Source organism: Cydia splendana, chromosome Z (genome assembly GCF_910591565.1).
Source record: "Cydia splendana chromosome Z, ilCydSple1.2, whole genome shotgun sequence".
Taxonomy (NCBI): Eukaryota; Metazoa; Arthropoda; class Insecta; order Lepidoptera; family Tortricidae; genus Cydia; species Cydia splendana.
In genome coordinates this window covers 25455951-25479425 of record NC_085987.1, presented here as the reverse complement: position 1 = coordinate 25479425, position 23475 = coordinate 25455951, and the positions used below count along the sequence as shown (strand labels likewise).

General features: G+C 36.9%; 1 protein-coding gene across 5 annotated transcripts in view; it reads left to right on the top strand.

The window, feature by feature from the left end:
• LOC134804858 (hepatic leukemia factor) overlaps window positions 1–23475 on the top strand; it is a 148908-nt gene that overhangs the window by 66058 nt on the left and 59375 nt on the right. Inside the window, exon 1 of one of the 5 annotated variants that reach the window (XM_063778153.1) lies at window positions 22647–22784. The exons of the other annotated variants lie outside the window; for them this stretch is intronic. Within the exon in view, the coding sequence (XP_063634223.1) occupies window positions 22772–22784 (13 nt within the window). The 5' untranslated portion in view covers window positions 22647–22771. Of the gene's footprint in view, window positions 1–22646; window positions 22785–23475 lie in introns of those variants that run through there. 5 annotated transcript variants of the gene reach the window in all.

Genomic DNA, 23475 nt, shown 5'->3' with positions numbered 1-23475 from the left:
ATGAGATTTTATTCAGTTTATCAGTTGACCGTGACATAATGTTATCAGCTCTAAGAGCTAAATGTATAATTTTACATTATTAGCAAGTTTTGTGTTCCGTAAACAAGGAGTTGGAAGGCGGAGAATATTTTCACTCCTGTATATTTTCCATCACCATGTCACATTTGGTCGTTTCACATTGTGTTAATTGTGCGTATTCAACGACTTATGATAATATTTTAATTTAGACGTAGCTTAACTTAACCAGACTTTTACTAGACTTAACTCAAAGGTTAACTGGAAGAAATCCCTTAAAAGGATAAGTTCGCCTTTGTACTGCCTATCCTGTGCCATACATTTGTGTTTTGTGTTTTGTACAATAAAGAGTTTATACATACATAATACAGACGTAATAGAACATAGCAAACAATAATATACACATTATGGTTCTTAATTTAACATTTGTAGTTTGAAGAGTACGAGTATAAATTCTTTCATTCTTTAAAATTTTCCCACAACAGCTTATCTTGGATCCGTGATTACCAATCAGTAAACTTATCATCCACTCCAGCATAACGTCACGCTGGGGCCTACCCCCGCGTGTTATTATGCTCGATGATAAGCTTTCTGATTGGTGCGAACTCTCCGCTGGTGTTCCACAAGGAGTGCTTTCTCCTCTACTCTTTTCTATCTTTATTAATGGTATCACAGACAGAGTGATATGACCTACCTTAAATCCTTTTACCATCTTTATGCGGACGACCTACAGATCTATGCGGGGGCTGGCATTGATGATGTCTCTTCCCTAGTCAGTCAAATAAATAAATGATGAATCACGTGGTGCTTTCTATATTTGTTGAGCACTATGTTTATTATTTATTTATTTAGTTGCGCTTAATTTATATATACGTATGTATATGTATGTATACGTATATAAGTGTATGTATTTATATGAATATACATATTTTCTTTTCATGTATTTGTAATCTAATAATCTGTAAGAAGGTACCTGTTAGGTACTTGCCTATCTTCAGCGTTTCTCCCGATGTTTGGAAGGTTATCTTAGACCTATGTAGGATGATTCCATTTTATCAATTGTGCATAAACCATACGGGTCAGTGACCATGCAGCACTCGGACGTGTACAGTCAGCAGCAATAGTTGCTAAGCGGGCGAGGTCAGCGAGGTGTTCGAAATGATCTTGACACCACCTCGCCCGCTTATCAACTTCTGCTGCTGACTGTACCATATAGTATATGTAGTAATTTATTTGTTATTTTGCCGTTTATCAACGTATTTTAGGCATCTCACATGAATAAAGTATTGCTAATCCTTGTAATTAATATAGGTACTTAGATGAAACATTATGGGAACGGAGTGGTTGCGCAGGCGCGGCGCGCGGCCCTCGTGCGGCGGGCGGCCCTCGCGGCTCGCGCCTCGCACGCGCTGCCAGCTGCCACTGATAACTATTTTTACGACCACCATTACAATTATTCACAGATCCGCTACAAACATGCGTTTTCGTCACAGCTGAACGTTCATTGATCATTTCGTCATTTTCATTAAGTCGGTTCGGTGATGAAACATTATATGTATGTATACTTTATTCTTTGAAACATTGTGTAAAATCAGCGATTTAATAATGGGTACAATATATTAGATAGATACCGTAATTATTAGATACAGATAACAAACAGTCCTTATACTATACATCAAATACATGAATATAAATAAGTAGGTACCTATTAATTTCTTATTCTATTTCCCTACGAATTACAGGTTGCATTCGGACAGCAACCACTGCAGTAGCATTGCTGGTGCAGTGTTACAGCAGCGGGAAATAGACGATGTCACTGTCCTTGATAAATGTAAAAAAGTGATTTTATTAATCTCACAAAGGATGTACAAATCTTAATAAACTCTAACCCGTTCTGAGGCATTTCCCTACTAATCACGATTTTAGCAATGCTTATTTAGTTAAGAGCCTACTTAATCTAAATTTTGTTGTACAAGTAACTGTTACATATTTGCCAGGACTTACCTAGTTATTTTAATTAATGGTACTTACCTACTTTGTTTACTGTACTCTTCTTTGAGACGTATGCATATGTAGGTACATTCTTACGAATCTTACGATTAATAAGTAATAAGTTGACATTTTAATGTGTTCAGGAAACATGCCGGCGATAGGGTGCAATCCGCGCAATACGGACAAAAAACCTAGATAAACTGCAAAAATCTTATGATTTAATTTACAGGAGGGGTTATCCCTTCCCGTAGTCTAGCAAAATAAACTATTTTCTATTTTGATTATACCTTATTTAAGTTATTTACGTTCTGTCGCTTTCTCGAGTCAAGATTTTGTACTAATAGTCAACCTGAATATTCTGAAATAAACTCGATTATCCCGGATTCTGCTAGCCTTCCGGACGGGAATGCTCGTCAACAAACTAAAAGTACATGTGGGTGTCGCTCGTGACCTGCCTAAAATGTGAATCATGTGATTTGGCACCAATGTTGGCTCCAATAGTAACGTCAACATTACCAGTTATTTCTGACTCGCATTGTACGCTTGGCAACAAACGCACCGGTTTGTTTTTCTCCTGTTAGGTACATGAATGTTGACTACTTTGAGTTGACGTAGGGCCTTCGAGTCCGTGCCGGACGCAACCCGAAGTCTCGCCGGACGCCGGAAGGTATATATTTGTAAAAAATGTAGTTAAATTTATACGGAACACTTGTTCGGTTTTTTATACTAAGCGGCACTTCGTATATTTATTTATTTAACACCATTTTATTAAACTAAATAAATAGTTATGTACTTATTTTATTGCTTTCCGGTGTCTTATTGAGTTAGTTAACAATTGAGGCTTTCACAAATAAGAATTTATTACGCGGATTCACCGAAAACTTATTAAAAACGCGAACCTGATCGAAATCTTGTGTCGATTTTGTTGTTTGCCAGTGTAGTATAGATAAAGGTAGGCTACATTTAGTGATGTGCCTCGCGCCGCGTCGGTCGCGCCTAGAAGGCTCTCCACCAGACGTCCACTCGGGCACTCCCCGCCTTATGTTGCTAATTTTTACACATTCTTCTTCTTCAGCAAATGTATCTCGCTACTACACTTAAATAGGTTCTGCTCTACAAGTTTTTTTTGTTGCAGCAATATTACTCGGTTGTGATTCACATATTCTAAATACATACACTTACGATTTTATGCGTGGTTGAGCAGACACAACGACCAAATTGAATAGGTAAATTAAATTCAAGTCCTATTATACTTACTATACATAGACAGATGATATACGGGAACCGGCTAAGTTGATTTAATTTTTATATTGGAACGGCGTGATCATTTTATAGATGTCTATAAAATTAACTCACAAACTAGCGGCATAGAGATGATAAAAAAACGTAGCCACGAAAGAGTTGTCTACTAAACTAGGTATATTATAATTTAACATAATAAATATAACCATTGAAAATGTTACCTTATTACTAAGTCCTTCTAATTAGTAAAGAAAATACCGAAGAGAACAAACACAATGAATAATATAGATATTGTACTCCGAGATTGTAATAGACATGGGCCGAATATTCGGTAATTTTCGGCCGTAAATATAAATTCAGCCTAATACGAACATTGGAAAACTTACCGAATATCGAATAATTATAATTACCGTTCAGTAAGATAACTAGTGATCCAAAGCACTCGAGCCTTTTAGCTCTTTTTTTAGGGCTCGCCTCATTTCTTGACGCCTAAAAGGCTAAAAGCCTATTTAGCTCTTTAGCCCCCGAGCCTAGTTCTATTTAAGATCCTAGACTCTTGGGGCTAATAACCTTATTAAGGCTTGGGGCTAAAGAGCTAAATAGGCTTTTTTTTAGGGACTTAATAAGGTTATTAGCCCCAAGAGTCTAGGCTCTTAAATAGAACTAGGCTCGAGGGCTAAAGAGTTAAATAGGCTTTTAGTCTTTTAGGCGTCAAGAGATGAGGCGAGCCCTAAAAAATAGAGCTCCAAAGGCTCGAGTCTTTTGGATCACTAAAGATAACCGAATATTCGTATTCGGCAAACTTCATATTCGGCCCATCTCTATATTGCACATTAACTGGGTCAACACAATTGACAGTTAACATCTTAGGCACTTATAAATAGTAAGTAAGAAAAAGTTGATCTTGATATTTTATGTTAACTATACGTCCTTTGAGAGTAGCAATAGAACTCCCTGTCATGGGAAAGTTCAACGCGATCGATACCTCCTTCCGCTTGGAACCCGGCCCTGTTTTGGAACTCCAACATGCGAAATATGAAACTGAAATGGCGGGTATTTTCAGTACATACATAGTGGGTAGAAAAGTCTGCAGCGATTTTGATGGTCCACGCAGTGCAAGTGTTATTTATACCTTATAATTTGATAGAACTTTGACGTTTAAAATAACACTTGCACTGCGTGGGCTATCGAAATCAATGCAGACTTTTCCTGGTCTAACTTTAGTAAGTGAGCTGGCTCAAGTTCAGTTGAAACTAATGTTATTGCATTAATGCTTATATTGTATACCAATTTTCTGTTACATATATATTTATGAACCTACAGGTTTTTTTAGTAGTAAGAATTATGTGCGTATTATGCACTTTTCACATATTTATCACATAGACTCTATGTGTTCTGAGTAAAAAATAAATAATAAAAAAATCATAAATAATGGTAATGACATTTTTCAACGTTTAGTAAGAATGAGATAAAGACAGCTAAGTATTTGAAAATGCAGATGATTTTTATTGAAGAGGTAGATATAAAATATTGTAAATACTTATATACCTATGTTATCTTTCAGAATGATTATATGAGCACCGTCAACTGTCGCGTGGCGCCGGGATGGCAAGCAATACATACTAATATTAATAATATTATAAATGCGAAAGTAACTGTCTATCTGGGGCCCATTTCTCGAGCGGTATTAGTCTAATATTATTAGTGTGTTGCCATGGTAACCCATACGATTTGACAGTTCGTGGACTAATATTATTAGTCTAATAGCGTTTGAGAATTGGGCCCCTGTTTGTTACTAGTTTATAGGTTTATGAAAAATATCTCAAACTCAAACCGATAACTGTAATTAAACTCAAAGGCAATCGGCCGCCCGTACTTCTAGCGAGGACCGATTGACCCTCATTGTAATTGTATAAAAAAAAATATTTATAGGTACACTAGCTTCGGCCCGCAATTTCCTCTGCGTGGCATGATGATGATGATGATTTATATAAACTACCCTACGTCCTTCCTCGTACCTCAAGCTACTCCGCGTGATGTACCGGGTGCAAAGGTGCCTATCACACTTGCCGTTGGATAGCGATGGCCAACCTTTGTACCAGATGGTACCAGGTACGAATCCGCGCGAGCATCAGACGTCCTCTGCACTGAGAGAAAAATCATCACCAGGAATTAAAAAACAGTTGTACTAGGGGAAAAATGAAGTTTAGTAATAATTATGGACGTTTCACTATTTCTGTAAAGTTTATTTATTTCTACAAACAGCTCAGTAATCCTAAATCTAATTTCAACAAACAGATAATAGAAATTGCGAGAACTAATAGAAATTGCAAAAGTCAATTTGTTCCTATTAGTTGACTCTCCTTGTCCCCGGATTAAGTTTATTAGAAGAAGAAGAAGAAGAAAGACATTTATTCCATAAAACACACATACACAGGACAATAAGATGAAAGAAATAAGATAATTAGAACAACAAAACAAAGAAATTATGTACACATTAAAGAAAAAAAAAAACAGAGAAAAGAATACACACTTGGGGTCCAGCAATGTGTGCCGTAGGGAAAAGGCCCTGTCTCAGCATATTGTTGCAATTTGCAAACGAGGCAAATTCCAACGCTGTTATTCTGCCAAGGCCTTAGGGAGTGACATTAAATATTAGTAAAATATAAATATATATATATATATATATAGAGAAAAAGAAAAACATAATAATAAAGTAAGTGAAAAATAAATTAATAGTTATTTTGAGTTTAAAAGCAGCATAAAAGAAAAATATGGCGTAAAGAAAAAACGAAAGCGTCAAAAAAAATATTATTGTAATTCTAAGTGTGTTTTTGTTATCCTTTTCTCTCAGTGTGCCTAAAGTATGTCCCACCTCCCTAATAAACGCTATGGCGTCAGAGTCAGACCCCCAACACCCTGTCGTCTCGAAGGCGAGGGGTACAAAATTATAATTTGCCTCGAGGGAAGAATATTTTGGCCTCTCTCAACGCTACCAACTTTGCCGCAGCGCAGGGTGTCTGCACCGTCCGGCTGAGGTGTGAAGCGGCGGAAGTGCTAACGCACGTGGCGTCCCACGGTAGGCACTTCCCCTTCTGCCATGTTAACCCGTCCGGCCTTTTGCCATCGGTGCGAGAGAGGCCCGGTGGTTCCAGAACGATATATAGATTGAATTTTTTTGAAGTCGGTTTTTTTAAAAGATTAATTTTGTTTAGTAAGAACGTGCTGGTTTGTTAGTGCACACCGTTGTATGGGGACCTTGCACTTTGAGACTATGCGCTGAAATTTGGCACAGTTGGTTCTTAGCTGGTCTTGAGCAGATACAGACCGGGAGACATCGAGAGCCACCTCTCATTTAGTGGGGGGGAAGGGGGAAGTTCGACGCGGCCGCGCTTCACTTGGAGCAACATTTCTCTAAAACTATACCTATTGGGGCATGTGATATATCTTTTTCCCATAAATTAAGGATGAGGAATCTGTTTTTAGAACAAAAACAATGCACTTTCTAACAAAAAAAAGAATAAAGTAGAAAAGTCTAAAAAACATATTTTTGATTTATTTATAATTACCAATTTTTTTTTAAGTGTTGCAAGAATCTGAAAACAAAAATACAGTCGTAAAGCTACACCTATTACGTTTAAAAAAATATATGGTCTGTTGATAAATGGGAGATAAAAAATAATATTAAGCGTGGGTCAGAGTGATCTCATATTAATATGAAGGTGGGAAGGTTACTTATAATTTGTTCTACAATCGTTTATTTTTTTTAGTTTTTCGTAAATAACTCGTAAACGGTAGCCCACAGCAAAAAAATATATTTTACTTAAATAATCTGTTTCAGATTTCTTATAACATAAGTGCTACTTTTTTCGCTAGGATCAATATTAAAAAAAATATTGAAGGGAGAAAATAAATTCTAAGGTCCCCTTTTTTAGTCATTCGTAAATAACTCGTAAACGAGGGCCAATAGCAAAAAATGTTTTATTACATGAATAATTTACATAAAATTTCCTACAAAAAAGGTCATTCAAACTTTTTCGCTAGGATCAATATTAAAAACGATATTAAAGAGAGAAAATAAATTCTAATTTACATATTGATCCAAGCAAAAAAGTTTGTATAACCTTTTTTGTAGGAAATTTTATGCTAATTATTCATGTATAAAACATTTTTTGCTATTGGCCATCGTTTACGAGTTATTACCCGAGTTACCTAATAGATATAGTTTTAGAGAAATGTTGCTCCAAGTGAAGCGCGGCAGCGTCGAACTTCCCCCCTCCCCCCCACTAAATGAGAGGTGGCTCTCGACGGCTCCCGGTTTGTATCTGCTCAAGACCAGCTAAGAATCAACTGTGCCAAGTTTCAGCGCATAGTCTCAAAATGCAAGGTGTCGTGCACTAACAAACCAGCTATTAGGCAATTAATAGTCTGTTGTGAGTTGTGAATTCGGCAGTGCCGGCGTCGAAGCGTCTCGCGCGGCCGACGCGCCGCGCCGGCGTCGCTCAGGCTGCGGCACCTTCCCCTGCACCCCATCGCACCCGGACTGGCCCCTCCCCATCTAACAGAAACGCAAACACTTGCTACTGTTTAATTTTCTAAGTAAGGCATAAGTAAGATACGATCAAAGCTCGTAGATCCCAATCGGGAGAGATAACGTACCGTCCTCTACACGTGAACCCTATTGTATACTCATAAGGTCTACCGGTCGTCATCGTCAGTTCTTTAGAACGGCAATCTGAGGAACGGATATCCTCTACTTAGTATACGTGGATTCACGAAACGACGCGGATTTTATAGGTATGTAAATTTTGACTGCTCAATACAAATCTCGCGCCAGCATAAGTAGTCTGAACTACCTCTACCTACGTCATTATTAGTTATACAGTCTGGATAAAAATATTTGATTGTGGACTGAGATATATTGAATTTTTTAACCGACTTCAAAAAAGGAGGAGGTTATTAATTCGGCCGTTTTTTTTTTGTATGTATTTTATTTAACACAGAACTCCGTCATTTTCCGATTTGGAAAATTATATCGAACCCCATTACACGGCTACGGGCTAAATCGCATGAAAACCCATTGAGTATAGGTTCGTTAGAACTTAACGGTTGATTCCTGTATAAAGAAAATACAATAAAAGCTTATAGGAAACAACTATTGTGAGCAGAATCTTTTTTTTGCTATATACTAGTACATGTATACATCATGTAGGTACTTGTTACAGTCATAGTTGTCATAGTTGATTGTAATATCATTACAAAGTAATAATCATTATATAACGTCATTGCAAAATGCATTTTCTTCTGGAAAGCGACACGATAGACCGATAGAATTCGATGACCATACATTCTTAATTCAGCAGTTATTGATCTATAATCTATATTATACTTAATGACGCAGTCGGGTAAAAATATTAACAATATTTATCTTCGCACAGTATTTTTAAGTTTCTTATAATTGCTCTTACCACCTTTTACGGTTTCCGAGATCTTACTAGACCGTCTGTCCACCATGTTGAGAAGAGAGGAATATGCTAAAGGTATGTCTACAACGTGTACTTATTTTTGATACGATCGCATAAGCATATGGTAGTTAGTTTAGGCTGGGGCAGGTTTCCATTGCAGTTCAGCGGGGGAACGCAGCGGGAATAATGGGGACCTTTGAGCCAGGTACGATTCAGGGTGGTTTATTTTAGATTTTTTAATCTTATTATAATTTGTATGTCTTTCCCATCACGGAACAATGGTGTTCCGGACCTTTGGGAGGCGTGCGCGGAGCCGTAGCCAACACGTAGAGGCCCTTTTGACACTTTAATGAAATGTAAGGGGTACACCGAGCGGAGGCTGCCCTTGCCCGTGTCATGGGACGCACGCAGAGGCAGCACCCGCCAGGGTGTAAGGACTATTGAGAGTTGATGGAATCTAAAATGAACTAGGTTATTGGGTGAAAGCGATGGACTAAGAACTGAGCTATGGGGTAAAAAACCGGACGCCTGCCTAATAAAACGGTATGCAATTTTATTTCCGGCAGACGGTGACTCGCCCTCACAAGATGGGCCCCCACAAAAAGCGACATCTAGGATGGCTCAAGGGCAACACCGGTGTGAGCGGCTCAGGGGTGTCGAGAGGTGTGCGCCGCTTTCTACCCAGTGGCTGTTAACAGCCACTGTGCCAACTCGCGTCTTATGCATATTTCACTTCCACCCCTGGAGCTTATAACTCTAACGACTTCACTCTGGCCGGCCGGCTAAGGCAAGCCAGAGGCAGAGAATCATTATTATAATAATTATTATAATTTTTTGACTAATTAATGTATTGTGCTGTATTTATTTGTAGTTTTAGTATATAAGTTAGTTTATAGGTATTTATATTATGTTATTTAAGTTAATTTACGGGCCTAAACTTGCATCCATAAGTCGTACATCGTGATCACCGTGTTTATTGGGATGAACACCCATAGGTTTTATAAAATAGTACGACTAAATAATGTTAAATATATCTTTAGGTCAAAGTCGACGTGGAATGTACATACTTATTGGGCATCATACATTCCACGACTCTTCTCTTTCCGCACAGACTCTACTTTGTTGTAACTTACGCGACGTCACAACTTTACTATCACAAGTGACCGTGATCACGATGTACAAGATACATTGCCGCTCAAATATAATGCAAGGATTAATTATGCACTGGTGGTTAAGAGTAATTTTTTTCAGAATAGATTCAAAGCAGTAACCTACGCCTCGTATAAGTTTGCTGTTATATCATAAACACACGCAGTATATACGAGGAGGTCATAATAAGTTAATAATAGTTCAGAATAAATTTAAACGTGGAAAAATTACTGTTTTGGGTGAGACTTGAACCACTCCACTTCCACTTTTAAATTGATTCTAAGCTTAATAGTATCGTTAACAGACGTTTCTGCTTGTTAATTTTTTTATTAATAATTGTTTACATACAGTACAGTATAAAGGAAGAAGAAATCGCAAGATAAGACGATTTAATAGGTCATGATCTTTACTGAAACGCAATGGATAGATTCAGTGGGTCAAATAAGTTACGATAATATACCGAAATAAGATTCTGCGATTGCCACCACTTCAAAACCGTCCCTCTTGTCATATATTCAGAGGATATTATAGCGTGTAGATAATTGTTGTTGATACCCGAATATTAATGGGACCATTTAAACTACAGCCATTTGATTATTTTAGGTTTAGGTTTAAAGATATTTATTCTCATAAAAGATACAAGTCACTTACACGAGAACAGAGTTACAAAGTAAAAGTAATCTTATCTTCTTATTATTTTACATACATTCTTATTAAACCTTTAAGAGATCTTTCAGAGAAAATTTGGTGTGCAATAATAATCGCCATTTGAAAGGTTACCTTAATATAAGTATTTATAAATAGGTATTTTAGATTTGACCATTGCATTTTAATATATTAATTAATTAATTATCATCATAAGATATATTTTTTCAAAATGTAGTACATAGGTAGACTAATGTTAATACTTAACCAATTCATTGGGAAATAAGATTCATCGGAGGTAAATTATTAAGAGCGCTATTACATTTCGGCGTTGAGCGAGTTTAGGTATTTTACGCGCCGCGGCAGGCCGTGCGAGCTCAGTACGCCGATCCCTTCTACCACACTCGCACTACAATGATGGATTAAACATTCTTGATCCTTCGCGAAGCATATTGAAATCAACCATAACAACACTAACTGTACTTAACTTTTAAAGTTCTAAAACTGTTATTTGGTAAGTACGAAAATACTAAATGCCGTGCAAATGTACATAGGGGCTGTTCATAAATTACGTCATCTATTTTTGACGATTTTTGACCCCCCCCCACCCCTCAAATCATCCAAAGATCAAGCTTCGGATGAATCTGTTTCCTCCTACGTCATGTTACCATCATCCGATGTCCAGATCCCCCCCCACTCCTCCCATTTGAAACGACGTAATTTATGAATAGCCCCATACTCGTACTTATGAAGGTATATTACTCGAAAGAAATTATAGGTACCTACTCGCTTATTTACATGTTTCGTCATTGCATTTGGTACCTATAGGTTGTAAAGTTTGTATCAACGAGGGTTTAAAAACGAACTGGTACTGAGGGTCTGATGATGATTAAGGTGGTCACGGATACCAATCAACCATGTAGTAACATGATTAGGCTCGTTTGATTCGTCTCAACAAGATCTTTGACACTGAAGATACACAGGGTCTGATGATGGAGCTGGAAGATGGCCACGGGTACCAGTCTATCATGTAACTAAACAACTTCGTGTTTGGGCTCGTTTGATTCGTCTCAACAAGATCTTTGACACAAGACAGTACTCAGGGTCTGATGATGGAGCTGGAAGGTACCATTACCAATCAACCATGCAACTAAACCACATCGTGTTTAGGATCGTTTGATTCGTCTCAACAAGATCTTTGACACTAGGTGATACTCAGAGTCTGATGAAGGAGCTGGAAGGTGGTCACCGGTACCAATCAACCATGCAACTAAACCACTTCGTGTTTAGGCTCGTTTTATTCGTTTCAACAAGATCTTTGACACAAGATAGTACTCAGGGTCTGATGATGGAGCGCGAAGGTGGCGACGGGTACCTGTCTATCATCATCAGCTCCATCATCAGACCCTGAGTAGTATCTTGTGTCAAACATCTTATTGCGACGAATCAAACGAGCCCAAACACGAAGTGGTTCAGTTACATGGTAGACTGGTATCCGTGGCCACAGTCCAGCTCCATCATCAGACCCTGAGTACTAACTTGTGTCAAAGATCTTGTTGCGACGAATCGAACGAAGCCAAACACGAAGTGGTTTAGTTGCATGGTTGATTGGTACCGGTGACCACCTTCCGGATCCATCATCAGACCCTCAGTACTACCTTGTGTCAAAGATCTTGTTGCGACAAATCAAACGAGCCCAAACACGAAGTGGTTCAGTTACATGGTAGACTGGTACCCGTGGGTGGAGTCCAGCTCCATCATCAGACCCTGAGTACTAACTTGTGTCAAAGATCTTGTTGCGACGAATCGAACGAAGCCAAACACGAAGTGGTTTAGTTGCATGGTTGATTGGTACCGGTCACCACCTTCCGGATCCATCATCAGACCCTCAGTACTACCTTGTGTCAAAGATCTTGTTGCGACAAATCAAACGAGCCCAAACACGAAGTGGTTTAGTTGCATGGTTGATTGGTACCGGTGACCACCTTCCGGCTCCAACATCAGACCCTGAGTACTATCTTGTGTCAAAGATCTTATAGAAACGAATAAAACGAGCCTAAACACGAAGTGGTTTAGTGGCATGGTTGATTGGTACCGGTGACCACCTGCCGGCTCCATCATCAGACCCTGAGTACTATCTTGTGTCAAAGATCTTGTTGAGACGAATCAAACGAGCCTAAACACGAAGTGGTTTAGTTGCATGGTTGATTGGTACCGGTGACCACCTTCCGGCTCCATCATCAGACCCTGAGTATTATCTTGTGCCAAAGATCTTGTTGAGACGAATCAAACGAGCCCAAACACGAAGTGGTTTAGTTGCATGGTTGATTGGTACCGGTGACCACCTTCCGGCTCCATCATCAGACCCTGAGTACTATCTTAAGTCAAAGATCTTGTTGAGACGAATAAAACGAGCCTAAACACGAAGTGGTTTAGTTGCATGGTTGATTGGTACCGGTGACCACCTTCCGGCTCCATCATCAGACCCTGAGTACTATCTTGAGTCAAATAAATACATATAGAATGTCAGGTCGTTTCAAATATTTTTAATCCTGTCCGGTAGTTTATTAAACTGTACCATTATAAATTATAATACTATAAAAACAGTGCTAGGATCAAAGTCTCTCGTTGCGGTTTACACGCACACAGTATAGCATTTTACACGGCGCCCGCCGCACACAATGATAAAAAACCTCGTCGTCGCCGTTGAAAATGTGCGGAGCCGACCGACACACGTCCTGCCTCTATAAGCTATGCCGCGGCACTGAGCTGGCGCAGCGCGCGTCATCGGTAATATAGAGTAGTTTTCAAAAAATTGCCAAAAAATTATAGTAGAATTTCATAAACACTAATGTATACCAACAGTATAAGCAAACGTTGCAGATTGCTTGAGTATGAAAATGACTTCGATATTAAGTAGATTTTCGTAGGAATTGACACTTGTTTCGGAGAGAAAATCGAGTTCGTTTTACTTTGATTTTCTCTTTCTCAAAGGTATGTAGGAAAAATATAGTTTGATATGCCTAAAGTACAGGGTATTAGTAATACAAAATAGCCAGGTTTAGCAGAGTAAAATTCTCAACATTTCCAAATAAGAGCTCGCCATTCAGTGCTTCACGGGGTTTTTCGGAAACGACCATCAGAAAAAAAATCATTACTAATTTAATAAGTCCTTTTTCTAATATTTACAACGATATTTATAAAGATAAGAAGACGCTTTTACTGGAACAAGTACTCATTGTTTCTAATAATGAGCGCAAAGTCCTGAATTTCGTCGACTAGTATCATCAATTTTGCATTATTTCGACTTTTCTTGTAAGAGCGCTCTTAACCGACTTCATTTTATAATTTACTTTTATACTATACTTACCGTAAACCTGATGGATGTGATTTATTGTCGGCGCCACGCCAAGGTTTGAGTATTAGATAGATAACAATCCAAACGATTCTCAAGTGACAACATGCAGAATGTTCATCGATAACGCTATCATTATGGCGTGTATGTGGGCATAGACGGTACAAATCGGTAACTTTATTAGAACGAACTGATTTTACAAATTTGCTGCTCGTGTGAGATTATCTGAGTTCACTTGCGAATCCTTATCAATAATAAGGTGTAGCTATATGCCAACTTTAACTAGGTACCTACCTATATCGTATCGTTTGCTGCGTTATGGAGTCTGCTTAGCGCATACTTACGTACGGTTTTCTCTAAATACATAATTAGGATAAAAATATATTCTCGAGATATCCCCGTATTCAATGCGGGTATTATTGTTATCTGTCTTGTCTAGCACATGTCTTACAATCAAAACACTTTCTTTATCTAACTAATGCGACTAAAATTAATACTGTACCTACATGTAGTTTTTGCGTACAGGTTATATTATACCTAATTGTCTATGTTAGTTTTCTAAAATTTTGTTTGTTGGTATAAAAACTAGCCAAGACAAATCCTGAACATAAATTACACCCCAAGTGAACTAGAACTTGGCTGTCAATTCACATTTATGTTTTTGATGGGTTTATCATTTTTATTACTTTTTGTACAGAAATTATTAGTATGCATGCATCATAGTTGATTTAGAAACTAAAATTCATTTTTGTTGTTACAAATTCGATAGGAGCTTAGATTGTAAATAAAATCATGTTTTTTTTTTGGAAAGTTATACAAATCGTAAAAAAAACACTGTTTCTTTATCTTAGGTTCGTAACCAAATAATTACTTAGCTAGATGACAAATTTGCAACTTGCTAGGCCATGGAAGTGGGTTAGGTTTTAGATGTTAGGTCAGTCAGTCAGTCAGTGAGAAAAATTCCGGTCGCGCATTATTTATGAAATTTGGGGTTCTAGTTAGATTTAAGAGTCTTAACAAATGAACCAAATTTCATATACCTACCTATTTTGTGTTACGTAAGGGTCAAAAGTGGCTCCAAATGGTTCGTGTAATATAACACACGGCCGCTCGGTCGCCAGTTCTCTTCTTTTGTAAGTATTTGGCTTGACACACTGCTGCGTGTCTAGATATTAGGGAAATCCTGCTAGTCAGCCACATTAGTGGGCCTTCGACTGTAAAACATCTGACGTTTTGATAATTTACAAGTTTAATTATTTAGTAATTGCTCAGGCATAGCAGGCATTCTTGAATTTGACCTGGTTAGGTGCGACTGAAAAAGTAATATTTATGTAAGGCGCGACTGAGCCTCGGGGGCCGGGAAGGGCGCCGATACGAAATATGCGCGACGAGACGCTGACAGAAGAATAAAAGGGAAATGAAAAACCCTACCTGAGCAATATCTAGGTCGCCTCAAGGACGGTCTAAATATTTTCACGTTTATAGCGCAAAAACTGTGATATACCAGATCCAGATCGCAGATCTTTTTTTATTATACAGACTTTTCATGATAGATCACTTAGATCAGTAATAAAATAATTAATTTAATTTGAATCGAATTTAAGTTCAATTTGAATAATCTGATATGTCGAGTTCTTAGCTATCGCGTTCCGTTGCATAGAAAATATCTTCACATTTTATAATATGTCGAAAAAGTATTTCAAACGTGAGCATGATGTATTCAACTTTTTCAACCAATTACAAAAAAGTAAAATAATATTTTAAAAAAATCACAAAAAATAGTTTACTTATTTTACATTTGTTACAGGACGTGAAGTACGGCGTCGCCCTGTACGGCTACCACCAGTTTTGACATTGACATAACGCTCACGTTTAAGTAACTTACTTTCTATGCATCTCGCTCGTACTCGCATATGCGAGCAATAGTGGAAGCGAGATGTACAGAAAGTAAATTACGTAGACGTGAGCGTTATGTCAATGTTAAAACTGATGGTAGAGGCTCTGTATACAAAGCATATCACTTGACATGACTGGGACTGGGTGCTGGGTGTCAGTGTCGCATACCTAACAGAGCCTTTATCGTTGACTCGGGTGCACTATTGTTCGCAACAAATACATAACATATTGCTCATCAGCTGGCACATGCATTCACAGTGTGCGGTCTTGTGGTAAATGCACTATGCAGCCCTGGTAGTTTACCATTTTGCATTAAGAATTATGACCAAGTCTTACTCGGAATTACTGTACTTACGTATGTGTCAGTAGATAGATAATAAATATTATTTATAAGGCAGTCTGGTTTACCTAATATAATTATCAATGGCAAGTGCTACAGGGATAAGTGCACCTTTACGCAATATCCTACCACACTGGGACCTCAGGAGAATCGGGAGTCATGACCATGCAGTACCTACTTATCAGTCAAGAGAAAAAACAACGGCCATCGAGCCTGGCTATCGGTACTCGCACATATTATGAAGTAACGGAATGCGTATCGCGGAGGTGAGAGTGCACTGCACTACGGATTGATTCCTTGAATGGAAACTTTAAAAGCACAATGAGATGTAGCTACGTAACGCTCGGTATAAATCACAGCGGTTCTGGCGCCACGATATCAGAGCTCGCTAAATTATGGGCCACCAGGCACCACTCTGACTGTAATGCGACTTTGTACACGCGCAGTTTCCCTATGCCAGATAAATTATTATAATAACTAGGTGTACGTACCTTTCGCTGCAGGTATCTTTAGCACAGCTCACAGTGCGTAGAAGTTTAGATCCGAAACATTGTATGATCAGAAACAAGATTTGTATTGTACCTACCACTTGATTGTAGTGCAACGCTGAATCATTTTATCGACAGTATTTGGATAAATTCATCGATATTTTATTATACCTAATTGGTATCTAACAAACTATCGATATATTATTGTACCTACTGATAATGATCGCGTTAGTCGATTACTACAAAATAGTATTTTACTACTCCGCCTGGTACTCCATTCCCGTCTTTTCTAGGTCACCAAACTGACACGGGCCTACGTCATCATGCGACAGCGCTATATGATAATATGCGATAGCGCTATATATAGCGGCCATGTTGTTGTGACGTAGGCCCGTGTCACTCTGGGAATGGAAGACCATGTTTTATTAGACTATGGTATTTTACTAACGAGCGATCAAAAAGTGACGTTAGGCATTACAATACCGTAAACCGGGGTTACTTTGATTTGCGGGTCGACTTTGATAACAACTTCCCTCCGCTACTAAAGTGCTTGTTTTAACGAATTGAAAAATACCTTCGCAGTTATTTTTTCTTTTTTGGCAATACTGATAGTTGCTTAACCGCGTAGTAATCGGATGCGAGTGTAATTATTAATATTTCGTGTAGAAAAAAAATATTAATGGCGGGTACGCTTTTCTACCTGGTTTTCTTGGTTGAAAAACTTTGACTGTATTTGTGCCAAATGTATTAAACATGTAATTTTATAGTGTCTTAGGTTAATCAGTGTTTATTCGTGAGTTTATAAAAAAATACCCGAATTCGACAACCTACACATGCGCACGTAGCCGGGGAATCCATGGGTCGGGGTGTCTTTGGTCACTTATACGTGGTGAAATTGATCAAAATATTAAAGTAACACCATGAATTATTTTGGCAGCATACGATTTTTTAATGTATATTTTTCAATAGTTATATAATAAATAAGTATCGTTTGAGTCAGTGCAAGAGGAAGAGGATGTAAAATTATAAGTTTGTATGTAGGAGTTGATCTTCGGAACTGCTTATCTGATTTAAAACATTCTTTTACCCTTTTTTATTGTATGGAATTAACTTTCTGGGTGGAAATTGGCTATATTTTATCCTGCGGCTTTGATTTAGGTTTTTTATCATACGTGCATGAGGCCACCAGCCCACCAGGGTATTAATTCTACAATAAATAATAATGCATATTCTTTTATAGAAACAATGCCAGAGATTACAAAAAAAAATCGAGACTACAAAAAATACCAAGAAGATCAACTCAATGATGCACTTGAAAAAATAGTGGCGGGCTTAAAATCTATTCGTGCGCCATGGAAAGCATACAATATTTTATATAGAACTTTATACAATAAGTATAAAGGCAACATATCAAAGGCACAGACCAAATTTACTGAAACGGAAAAGCTTGCAATTCAAAAATCTGTTGCTAAGTGCGATGATAAGTTAAACCCCTACGTTATTTATAGTAAATGATCTAATAAGCGCTTAAAGTTATTAATTTGTATCATTTGGTATGTTATCAAAGTAACCCCACACCTTAAAAATATATATAACTTAAAAAGTACTTAACAAATTTTTATTTTTTTATTTTTTACGGGCTTATTAGCGGGTCTACTTTAGATTGTCAGCAAAAAAAGTAGTGGTTTCAAAGTAACCCCATTCTCAATACAACTTTGATCACGTTGTTTTTATTTTTTTCTGAAAAAATTATAAGTCCTAATTTTTTTTTATTTGGCAGACTGAAAGAAGAGAAAAAACCGATTATTATATTTTTATTTCATATTTTTACGTATATTAGGATCGTCAAAAACTGGTCCCAAACTCTAAAATTGATCAAAGTATCCCCGGTTTACGGTACCGACGGGATCATGATCAATCACGATGCCTCTTCAGTCACTACTTGGTATATGTACGCATCCTGTAGGTAAGTACCTAAGTACCTACCTACGCATTACACGCGTAATGATTTTTTTTGCAACCTGCGGCCGAATAGATCACAAAAAATATCAAAACCAAACTATTAGATTTAACCAGAAAAAAAACGCGGTAAAGGCGTACTTTTACCGCGTTTTTTTACACACACACACGTTTTGGTACACAATACGTATATTGTGTACCTACCTACATAATTACAAGAGGTTCCTTATCCATTTTTTACTCCTTACCTACATTTAGTATCTCGATTAATGTATTTTTAGATAATGTCGGTGGTATATCTTTTTAAAGTGATTGGTTTAGATAAGATAAAAAAAAAAACTGAGTTTAGTCGATGATATGCATCGTCATGATATTTTGGTAACTAACAGAATTTATTAATTAGGTAGGTACACTGAGAGAAAAATCATCACCAGGAATTAAAAAACAGTTCTGTACTGGGGGAAAAAATGAAGTTTAGTAATAATTATGGAAGTTTCACTATTTCTGTAAAGTTTATTTATTTCTACAAACAGTTCAGTAATCCTAAATCTAATTTCAACAAACAGATAATAGAAATTGCAAGAACTAATAGAAATTGCAAAAGTCAATTTGTTCCTCTTAGTTGACTCTCCTTGTCCCCGGATTAAGTTTTTTTTTGTAATTCTAAGTGTGTTTTTGTTATACTTTTCTCTCAGTGTAGGTACCTACTCAATAAATTAAATTTTCCAAAATGCTACCATCGTTGTGTAAGGTATCTATCTCTATTGTGCGGCTTTTTTCCCTGAACCTGCTTTTGCGTTTTTTCCACATTGACATATCTCAGTAACTCCTTATCCCAACAAAAACATAAATGTGAAATGAGAGCCAAGTTCAATATTAAGAATATGTGTCGTTGTTGACTCGCCGACAAAAGAATTGAGATCTATATGGGTGCCAAGTTCTGCGTTGTGTAGAAAATCCTGAAATTATAAAGGATTTGACTTGGCTAGTTTTTACCAACAAACCAAATTTTAGAAAAATTGCCTATACGTAAAAACTAGCCAAGACAAATCCTTTATAATTTCAGGATTTTTTACACAACACAGAACTTGGCACCCATATAGATTTCAATTCTTTTGTCGGCGAGTCAACAACGACACATATTCTTAACATTGAACTTGGCTCTCATTTCACATTTATGTTTTTGTTGGGATATCATTACTTTTTGTACAGAAATTACTATAGTAGGTATTCATCATGAAAGCAGTTTGCCTAAGCTGAAAAAGAGACCCTCGCTCGCGCGAACGCGCAGTCAATTGTCAAAAAGTTTCAGTTTTCAGATATACTTACGCCTAATAGTCTACCTTCATGCCAAATATCAAGTTTCTAAGTGATCTAGAAGTGGGTTAGGTTTTTGGCACGGACCAACCCCGTTTTTGATCTATAAGTATTATTATTTTTTTCCATCGAAATATCAATAATTTCCAGTTTTCAGGGTTTTTCCTCTATATACACCTAATAGTCTACCTTCATGCCAAATATCAAGTTTCTAAGTGATCTAGAAGTGGGTTAGGTTTTTGGTCTATAAGTATTAATGACTTTTTTTTCCATCGAAACATCAATAATTTCCAGTTTTTAGATTTTTCCCCCTATATACACCAAATAGTCTACCTTCATGCCAAATATCAAGTTTCTAAGTGATCCAGAAGTGGGTTAGGTTTTTGGTCTATAAGTACAAATTATTATTTTTTTACATCGAAATGTCAATAGTTTCCAGTTTTCAGATTTTTCCCTCTATATACACCTAGTAGTCTACCTTCATGCCAAATATCAAGTTTTTAATTGATCTAGAAGTGGGTTAGGTTTTTGGTCTATAAGTACAAATTATTATTTTTTTACATCGAAATGTCAATAATTTCCAGTTTTCAGATTTTTCCCTCTATATACACCTAGTAGTCTACCTTCATGCCAAATATCAAGTTTTTAATTGATCTAGAAGTGGGTTAGGTTTTTGGTCTATAAGTATTAATTAATTTTTTTTCATCGAAATATCAATAATTTCCAGTTTTTAGATTTTTCCCTCTATATAGGTACACCTAATAGTCTACCTTGATGCCAAATATCAAGTTTCTAAGTGATCTAGAAGTGGGTTAGGTTTTTGGTCTATATAAGTAATAATATTTTTTTTCCTTTAGCTAAGGGGCTTCAATACATGTGTCAAATTTCATTAGTGTAGGTTAAGTAGGTTTCAAGTTGTGAAGGGGTCAAAAGTAGCTCGAATTGGTTCGTGTAATATTACACACGGTTGCTGCGTCGCCAGTTCCTTTTTCTTTGAACTTGGCTGGACACGCTATCGCGTGTCTATCCGAGTTCAAATTTCATCTACAAAAATTCTTTTGTCTCTTATTTTTAGTTATTATATTCCAGAAGTGCCCGAAACTTTCGAACCGAAGAGTCCGAACAGTTCATACTAATGGAAAATTGTTGGTGAAGATGAAAAAATATTCATAGACATCGGACAGCATTTCGGCACGTCTGCGTCCTTCCATTCGCCCGATGTGCTTTTATCGCAGTCTCTACTTTTGTGGGCCAATCGCCCCCAGTCCCACACCATTCCCTGCCCGCTTCCGAATTACGGCCCCAAGCCTAAATCCGTTTGTAAGTCAGTATAGTATAATCGGTCGGCAAATACATGGTCCCTGAAATATAATAGGCCTGGTTCTAACCATGTAGAAACATTTTAACAACTCATTTAATAAAAAAATTCCTACTTAACTTTTTCCTGTATTAGGTAGCATTTCAGGTATTCATGACATACCTACTTACCTACGCATGATGAAAAGTCTAGATATCTACCTACTGTCTTCCCCCATAACAGAACTTTAGGCATTAAAACAGTCAAAGGGATGTCGCGTGTACTTAAACACTAAGTACTTCACAACAAAAATATCACATCTCCTTGTTCATTTTTGTTTTAGAGTACTTTACAGCTTGATTTTAAGCTTTTTCTTATAAAAAAAGTCAGATAAAAAAATATATACTTAAAAAAATACGCTGGTGGCCTAATTGGCTTGACGGAGTGAATGTCCACCATCGTGACTTAGTAAATTTACACTAAAGTTAGGCATGTTGTAGCCTTCGTCACTTCTTTACCAAGTTATTCTATCGAGTGGCATTGGTCCCTTTTTCAGCTAAAAAAAGTCAATTTATGTCACCTTTTCAATGCGAAAGGTTTATTATTATTTGACCAGATATTTATAAGTACCGTAAAATGGAGTGAGTTAGGATTACGGGGGCAGTTGGGTTATGAATGGGGTGAGGAGGGATGACAGAGGGGTGAGTTGGTTTTTACAGGCTACTGCTACGTTAATTATATATTCTAATAACAAACCAATCTAATAAAATGTTCATAATTCCAAAGTGTCGATCCAACAATTTTCAAAACTCACCTTAGTATGAAATCCCTCATCGCCCCAACTACGGGGTGAGCTGGGATTTCCTACTAAGTATTTCGTGTTTATCTCTAAAATTATGAAATGAAACAACAGATTATCATTGACAAACTAAAATAAACTTTTATCCAGGTTTGGACTTTGATTTCGTCCCTACTCACTCCATTTTACGGTACGTTAATAAAGCAATGAATAATTGTTTATTTTTTATCATTAAGGGCTGAATTGAACAAAGGTGTGGACCGTATAGTAATACCTGTGACAGAACAGAAGAACACGTTTATCGATTGAATATTTTATGAAATTAACAAAAACAGTTATACCTAACAAAAATAATAAATGCTGCAAATCGTCGTTACACGAGTGAATCGTGCGCTGTACCAGTTGTTACTGTCTGACTATTATCCACTATTATCATAATTATGTCACTCACATCAACTCACATGTAATATCATGTCAGACTTCTAGTAAACGTCAGCCTACAGTGCCATCTATGTGTAGTCTCGCAATATTCTGCGTCTACCTAGCTTATCACGTGCTCCCGCTAGCTCTGTTTTGCTGCATCAATATGCTTGTCCAATGGAATACCGTTCTGCTTTACCGACCGGACGACATTCATCCAATAGCAGGAAACTACACTGTGATCACAGTGAGCACATGTGACCGGCCCTCAGTTTATTATTATTAAAGTTTTAGTTTCTAAACTTAGCATAACTAACATTTTTCATGTTTTTCTCATAGTTTGTGTTTTGTTTTGTTTTAAATTTATATTAGATAATTCAATTTAAGTTGCCATGAGTCGGAATGGTAAGTCAATAAGGAGCAACATAGTTTTACTTTTTTAGTGATGGCGCTAATAACGCCACCTAGCGGTATGTCTTAAAGTATATTTACGACGTCCATGAACCTAATTAGCGCTTCTCAATGACGTATTGTTTTTACGAATAACTTATAGATGGCGCTATAGGCACATGCAATGTTTTAAAATATAATAGTGCAGAATAGATCAAAGTTGTTACGAATTTATTTATAAACCGAATAAACCTAAAAATATTATTATACACCGTGTTTTTATTAAATTCTGTTAACTTCGGGGTATGGTTATAATACGTTTAAGAACACTAAATGGCATAGTTAATTGTTTTTTTTTTAAATATAAAGTACCTGCTTATAGTTCGTTTTTTTAGCATTAGAAATAAGGTAAACAATCTTGATGTGTCTTTTAATTGAAAAACACATTTTAAAAATAAGTTACGGCAAATATGTAACAATTATGAATCTAATACGATCATTTATATTCTTCTGCTTTCATAAGTAATAGTTACTGATTTTTAAAAAGCGTTTTTCAATTAAAAGACATGTCAAGATCGCTTACCTTCTTCCAAGTTCTCTCTAATGCTAAAAAAAAACGAACTATAATTAAATTTTGCATACCTATACACGGGCATTACATTTAACTTAATCAAACAATTGAAAACTGTGACGTATTAATGTCATT